This window comes from Coffea eugenioides, chromosome 1 (genome assembly GCF_003713205.1).
Source record: "Coffea eugenioides isolate CCC68of chromosome 1, Ceug_1.0, whole genome shotgun sequence".
In the NCBI taxonomy this organism is placed as follows: Eukaryota; Viridiplantae; Streptophyta; class Magnoliopsida; order Gentianales; family Rubiaceae; genus Coffea; species Coffea eugenioides.
Genome location: NC_040035.1, coordinates 53,609,977 through 53,617,479, shown reverse-complemented (window position 1 = coordinate 53,617,479; position 7,503 = coordinate 53,609,977). Strand labels below are relative to the sequence as shown.

Here is a 7,503-nt window from a genome sequence, read left to right as displayed (position 1 = left end):
GCTAATATGGAGTTTTTTCTAAATCAGGGGTGTACATTGTGAAGGCTAGCTATGTGGTGGCTAAAGAGTTGCAGAGGAAAAAAAGGGGGGGAATGCCAGCAACAAGGGAGTAGTAGTAGGAATGAAGTTAAGTCAGGGGTGTGGAAATTGTTATGGGGCTTGAACGTAAAACACAAGCTGAAACACTTACTTTGTGTGGAAATGTCTTCAGAGAATATCTTGCCAGTGAATGAAACAATTAGGAGAAAGATTGGACAAGGAAATGATAGGTGTTGCTGCTGTGGAGAAGGGACAGAAACTCTTGAGCATATGTTCTTTTTCCGTAAGCATGCGGAACTGATTTGGAAGGCTGCTCCAATTAGTTGAGAGGGGCTGAATGAATATAGATATAACTTCTGGCATTGGCGGGGCAGTCTGATGGAAGCACAGGCTAGAAAGGAGGGGAGGGAACACATTGATTGAGCTAACCATTAATATGCTTTGGCAGATTTGGAAGTCCAGGAATTTCATTCAATTTAATAGGGAGGGGAGATGTCCAGGCATGACAATTAATAAGGCTGTTCAGGAATGACTAGAATTCCAGAATGTTTCCACAGTGAAGATTGAGGATGAAGAAAGGGGTAGGGGAGTTGAAAAAGGATGGGTCCAGAAAATGTTATATGCTTAAATACTGATGCAGCTATCAAACAAATTGGTGCAAAAGCCAGTTGGGGAGTTGAGGGTAGATGCATGGAAGGGAAGTTAAGAGGAGCTTGGGCTGGGTGTGAAGACATGAGGGGTGTTCCAATTGTTGAGGAGGCAAGAGCAATCCGGAAAGCTCGAGGTTGTGTTTGGATTGCATTTTCCATGATTTTTCATGGAAAAATTACTGTAGCTATTTGATGTATGTGAGGAAAAAAGGTATTAGGGAAATGTGATAACGGAAAACGACGTAATTTTTCGACGGAAAATCGCAATCCAAACAAGGCATCTAGTTTTGGCCAAGAAGAATTATTATTATTCAGACTGATTGCAAGAGAATCGTGGATCAGATCAGAGACGGAACCATTTAGCAGAGGTGCTGTCCTTTTTGATATTATTGCACTTAGCAAGGACTTTAGTTCTTGCCTATTCTCGTTTCGTTTGTCAAAAGAGAAGGGAATAATAATAATGTATCCCATCATCAGTTGGCAAAGTTTGCCTTAAAGTTAGTTTCTGAGATTGCAAGTTTGCCTTAAAGTTAGTTTCTGAGATTGCTTGGAAGGAGTCTTTTCCAAGTTGGCTAATTAGTATAGCCAAAAAGGATGTAGGGGCCTTTGCTCCAAACTTGGGATTTTCTGTTTTCAAGTAATGAAATCTTTTATCGTTTGGAAAAAAAAAAAAAAAACTACTAATTTTTCAGATTTGGAGATTGTCTCGTCACCATCTTCACTCGATTCATTACTGCCTTCCGTCGGCGCTTGAGATATCTCAACCTTGTAGAATTGAAATCAGATGTGTGTGGAAGACAACAAAATTATACTGCTGCGGCAGATTATACGATGATATAATACAAAATTAGAGCTTCGGAAATTGAAATCAGCCTCAACTCCTCAACTCCTTCCCCCTCTCGCTCTCTATAAAATTGAAATCAGCCTCAACTCCTCCTGCTCTTTGCGTCGGAATTGAGTGATATTTTAAATGAGGGCACTATTGGTATTTTGCACGATTATGAATTACACAATAGAGAGGAATTATACGTGACCCTTTATCCGCTTAAGAAAGATAAGATATAATATAAGAAGAATAAGAATAACAATAATGAGGAGCAAGTGTGTATGCCATTCCAACTAGTTATAATACTACTAATTGTTATTTGAGGATACGCGATGGTAAGTGTGTCTTTGCTCCTTCGGAAAAGAAAAAAGAAAGTAGTCTTTGCACGAATTGGGCAAAACAAAAAAAAAAAAAAGAGGAAAAAAAAATATGGTCAAGACACCAGCAGCCAGCAGGAGGGAATTAGGCAATTAAGGGGAGGGAGGGAGGGAGGCAGGCAGGTTCTTCTTCTCGAGTTCTACTCACCGACCTCGTACAGATAGATAGCTGTGTATAATTTCATGATCTAATAGGGGGGGAATACGGAGAAACCCTAAAAGTCAATCTTCTTTCTTTGTTCCAGAATAATAATACTAGTAGTCTTTAGGACAATCCTCGTGATCGGTGTGAGATTCCAGACCCCAAATCCACGGTCTCCCCCTCTCGCTTTCCTTCCCTCTCCGCTTTCGCAAGAGCGCAAAAGAGAAGAGAAGAGAAGAGAAGAAGAGAGGGAGGATTAAGAGCAACGAATAGATACTAGTGTATTATTGAGATATAAGAAGGATGGACGACAGCTGTGCAGTGTGCGCCGAGAGCCTGGAATGGGTGGCCTACGGAGCATGCGGACACAAGGATGTGTGCTCGACCTGCGTTGTTCGCCTGCGCTTCATCTGCCACGATCGCCGCTGCTGTATTTGCAAGACCACCTCCGATTTCATCTTCGTCACCAAGGTCTGCCTTCTTCTTTCAGTTTACACTGGGAAAGTTCAAATACATACTATGCTGCATCATTTTTGGCCCGCCGTCTACTTTATTCTCATCCCTAATTACATTAGATTTTATTATACTCACAGTTTTCTTCGGGGTTTCTGGACCCTCCCCATTTTTTGTTGCTTATTTCTTGAATTAATATAAATAAAAGAAAATTGAACCGGTCCTTTACTGAATCAGTAATGTTTCTCCTTCTTTTCTCTAACTGCTAATTGCCAGCAATCTCAGAATACACACTGGTAGGTTCCTAAATTATACCCTCACTCCTTTCCCTTCCCTTACCAACCCACACCTCCCTCATTCTCGCTGCCCGCCCCTTCTTACTTACAACCTTCTCCTCCCCATCTTCCCCCCTTCCCAGGCTTTGGGAGATTATACTCGGATGATCAGCGACTTTTCAGCCTTTCCTTCTGAACCGAAGGAGGGTCGACTTGGCTCCTTTTGGTACCACGAGGACACCCAGGCTTTCTTCGATGATGTGGACCACTATAAGATGATCAAGGCCATGTGCAGGCTTTCTTGCAGCGTCTGTGATGCCAAAATGTTGGACGAGTTGCCCAACAATGACGCATCCAGGAGAAGGCCTAGATTTCGGAGTATTGAACAGCTTAAGGGCCATCTGTTTCACCAGCATAGGTTGGTTATGTGCAGCTTGTGTTTAGAAGGAAGGAAGGTAGGTCCATCACTCCTTTTTTTTGTCTAATTTATTTTATGTTCCCTGTTGCATACTTCCCGCTTGAATTACCTGTGTAATGGGACATTTAGGTCTAGATTTTGCAACAATAGTCAGCCGATTTAGAGTTGAATATTGGACCTTCCTCTGAAATGCTGGACACTTTCATCCAGCTTGATGTTAAGTTAATGTTCTGCCTCATCTTAGCTAACTGATTTAACTGCTTCAGTTATCCTAATTCTGTGATTGCATTTTGCCACTACTTGTCTGATTGTGGATGCAGTTGTATAGTATATTATAAGGAAACCACGGATCTGGTACGTGGAATCTAATACATAATCTCATTTACCTCTCCACAGACTGATCTCCTTGGTATGTATGTAGATGCATATACCACTCATGGAAGCCTTAATTCTTTTTTTTTTTTTTTAACATGTGAGTCAATCAATTGCTGTTAGTAGTTAATGCACAAACATAACAGATGAAAAGCTTTGATTGCAACTTGCCAAGTCAAAAAATGCCAATAACTTGAGCTTTTCTGGTTTTGGTTGCTTCCTGATAAAAATTCAAGAGCTAGGACAGTGATCCGATGGATGAGCACCTAAGTTTGATCTTCGGTCTATGGAAGGGTTGCCCTTCTGTCTGTTCATTTATCAGTACCCAAAAATTTGCTTCCTTGTCTATACAAGAAGGTTCCTAATGAAAGTCTAGGATGATTCTTCTTTTGTAATACGTGTGGATCTATATCAGGTGGATTGCATTAATGTTAGAATCATTTGCATAAAACCTGTTGAAACATTTTTTTAAGTAGTTGGGACCCACATTGCTCCAAAATATCTGTTAATAACATGATGATACTTATATTAGCTTCTTTGTTATTATGGCAGGTGTTTATTTGTGAGCAAAAACTATATACTAGAGCACAACTGGATCAGCATATAAGCACTGGTGATTCTGAGGTGGATGGAAGTGAAAGTGAAAGAGGTGGATTCATGGGGCATCCAATGTGTGAATTCTGTCGAACTCCGTTCTATGGAGATAATGAGTTGTATTCACACATGTCTACTGAACACTATACCTGTCATATTTGTCAAAGGTAATCATTACCTTCTCCCTCTCTCTCCCTCTCCCTCTCCCTCTCCCTCTCCCGCTCCCTTCTCCCTTGCCCCCTTCCCCTCACAAGGAGAATCACAATCACATGATTAGTTGGGTAATAATTGCCCTGATCTACACAGGCAGCATCCTGGACAATATGAATACTACAAGAATTACGATGATTTGGAGGTTAGAGAATTTGTATTTGCTCATGGACTCTTTGGTATGTCCAGATTTTTTTTGAGTCTAGATTGTAAATTAATGTTTCTTTCTTTTCTTTAACAGATCCATTTCCGTCGGGATCATTTCTTGTGTGAGGATGAAGCCTGCCTTGCTAAAAAATTTATTGTCTTTCAATCTGAAGCTGAACTGAAGGTCAGATTTTTAAACACAGACAAGAATGTGAAGTGTACTTGTTTGTAAATACACTAGCACAAATACACATGAGCACTCAGCTGTCTCACATGCTTTTCAAGTAGTGCGAGGTTGCTAAGAGTTTTGCATTTGGTCCTCAATCTTTATCTCTATCTTGTTCCAACTCCAGAGGCACAACACATTAGAGCATGGAGGACGTATGTCTCGTTCCAAGCGTAATGCTGCACTTCAGGTATATTTCTGTAATCATGACTTTTTAGTAACATGTTTTGTTCACAGCACTGGAGGTTCGGGTAGGAAGAAAAATGGACATAGAGAATGAAAAAGAGGTGTGAGACATGTATAATAAAGCACTTTTTTCTTCTTGTTTGTTTGATGGTGTTTGGCAATCAGCATATACTGTTACCACATTGATGTTTTTACAGCTATTCTGTTATAAATTCAGTCATTTGCATCTTTATTTATTACTTTGTCTTTTGACTGTGCAATACTGATCTGTCATGCAGTTGCCAACTAGTTTTCGATATCGACGGAGTAATGAACAGGAGAATCGTCGTGGAAGGGGGCGTACATTTCGGCGTGATACTTCTGAAACTGACCTCTCTTTGGCCATCCAAGCCAGTCTCGAAGCATCTAATTTGGATGGCAGAATTCCAAATGCTACATCGTCCAGCGGGAGGGCATCTGCTTCAGGAGAAATAAGTGATGTTGATCCACTTATTTCACCTCTAGAATCATTAGCTACGACAGATTCTGAGCAATCTTCACGATATCGTGAGGCCTTGTCGCAGAACTCTGGGAATGCACCACTTGAAGAGTCTTCATTTCCTCCCCTTCCCATGGCTCCTGGTAGCAGTCAGCTGAAGTCGCAACAAGATGCTTCAGTGAAGAAAAGTATGGCAGCCCATCTACGGGTTAAGAACTTAACAAAACCAAGCTTTCCAAGGTCATCACCAGCTTGGCCAATGGCACGGAGTAAACCTGTATCAGCAGCAGTTTCTCCACAGCTTACTCCAAATACTGCACCTGGGTTAGCCTCTAGTTCTGGCCTTAATAAGCTGGCTGCAGATGATGGTCGTGCATTGTCCAGCTCTTCTAATCCTGTTCAGGCACGACCTGCATCCAGTCATGATTCATCATATTCTCATTCTTATTCGCAATCACCAGCTCAGCAAGTTTGGCCTACATTAAATAATTCCTCTGGATCATCATCTTCCATAGGCCAAAGTAAGCCAGCCACAGAAAATGGACCTTCATTATCTACCTATTCAAGCTCTCTTATGGCTCGACCTCCAATGGCTAGTGACACATATTCATCAAAGAATAGGGGCAGCTCCGGTAAAATTAGTTATTCAGCGTCAGCACCAAACCTTGTTCATAGTGGAGCTTTTGACTCTCTAGCTACTGATTTTCCTCCAGTTTCGGCCACGCAGGTAGGGAAGTTGCCCACTGGTAGCCAAGTCATCACCAATGTAGAAGATATTCATAGTGCAAACAAATCTTTAGTGGAAAGGATACGCGTTGCTTTGGACTTCAATCAGGACAAATTCTCTGCTTTCAAAGACTTATCTGCAGAATATCGTCAAGGCTTAATAGATGGAGAGACATATCTTGTATATGTGGAGCAGTTTGGCTTGTCACATCTTCTTGTTGAGTTGGCTCAACTCTGTCCAGATACTCGCAAGCAGAAAGAGTTGATTGAGACATACAATACTAATATGGTAAGTGATTCCACAAAAGAGAACAGAAGAAGTGCCTTCCATCCCAAAGACGTTAATCGTTCAAAGAAAGGAAAAGATAAGGCTGTCGATGCTGGAAATAATACTGCAAAGGATAATTTAGCTGACAGCATCATCAGTACAGTACGGGAACTTCAGTCAAGCTACAAGCCTTCAGAAGAAGTTGAAGTGTTATCAAAGGATGGTTATCGAGCTGCCAAGGGAAAATCAAAAATAGCAGTTGATGAATCTCAAGGACAACTATCTTCAACTGGTGAATCTGCTATTCTCAAGGGCCAAACTGACTTGTCTGGATCTATTCAAAAAAAAGTGGAAAAAGATGGAAGAAGTAAACAACGGAAGAAAACATCAAAGTTCCACAGGATCCGCTTAGGCGATGGCTCTGCAGCAGCAATTTTGGACCTTAAAAATCCAAATTCTGATCAAGATCCAGATCCAGATTTGTCTGAGGCTGCTTCAGGAGGGCAAAATCATTTTACTGAAGGTGTGCCTGGTCGGGGTGTTTGGCGTGACGGTGGTGGACAGAAGCTTTTTACAATGACTTCAAGACAGCCGAAGAAATAATGAAAAGGAGGTAGCTGCTGATGATTCAGTTGAAATTTAGTTGTGGAGAACTGAATCTATGATTAATTTCCTTTTGATATGATATGTGCTGGGATTCTATACAGATATCTAGGGCATTTTATGCAGCATTTCAATGATACATGGTAACAGTTTTTTTTGGGGAGCGAGTGAGTTCTTCAATCAGATTTTGCATGTTTGGGTTATTATAGGTACATTTTCTTGCCCCTTTTTAAGTTCCAGGAGAGAGTGTATCATGTTCTCAGTTGCTTGCAATTTTGCCTCAAACCTTGTAGTGGGGTGCAGCTGAAGTGTATTTGGCAAGTAACAAACATGGTGATTTTCTGAATTGTATAGGCAAATTGGAACCTCATTTTAAAGATTTTCTTTTTGTGAAATGAATTTGGGTAGCTTACTTGTTGCGCGCGCAATCTCAGCATTCAATGCGTATTCCTTGGTATATGGTTCTGGCTTAGATTCAGTTGTAGGATCTGCTATGTCGTGTGAAAGTTGTAT

The 7,503-nt window shown here is 41.1% G+C and overlaps 1 protein-coding gene across 1 annotated transcript; it reads left to right on the top strand.

Annotated features, from left to right (window-relative positions):
* Positions 1-2,002: 2,002 nt before the first annotated feature.
* On the top strand, positions 2,003-7,418 carry LOC113778076 (E3 ubiquitin-protein ligase ZNF598). Its single transcript, XM_027323341.1, has 7 exons — positions 2,003-2,505; positions 2,906-3,217; positions 4,105-4,313; positions 4,453-4,501; positions 4,598-4,687; positions 4,857-4,919; positions 5,194-7,418. Exons 1-7 carry the CDS (start codon positions 2,338-2,340, stop codon positions 6,988-6,990), a joined length of 2,688 nt encoding a protein of 895 aa, XP_027179142.1. The 5' UTR covers positions 2,003-2,337; the 3' UTR covers positions 6,991-7,418.
* The last annotated feature ends 85 nt before the right edge of the window (positions 7,419-7,503 follow it).

Excerpts from the sequence above, each read along its gene's own strand:
- LOC113778076 (XM_027323341.1), top strand. The coding sequence starts at position 2,338 with ATGGACGACAGCTGTGCAGTGTGCGCCGAGAGCCTGGAATGGGTGGCC. Across the intron at positions 3,218-4,104 it reads TGTGTTTAGAAGGAAGGAAG|GTGTTTATTTGTGAGCAAAA; the intron begins GTAGGTCCATCA and ends TTATTATGGCAG. Across the intron at positions 4,502-4,597 it reads AGAATTACGATGATTTGGAG|ATCCATTTCCGTCGGGATCA; the intron begins GTTAGAGAATTT and ends TTTCTTTAACAG.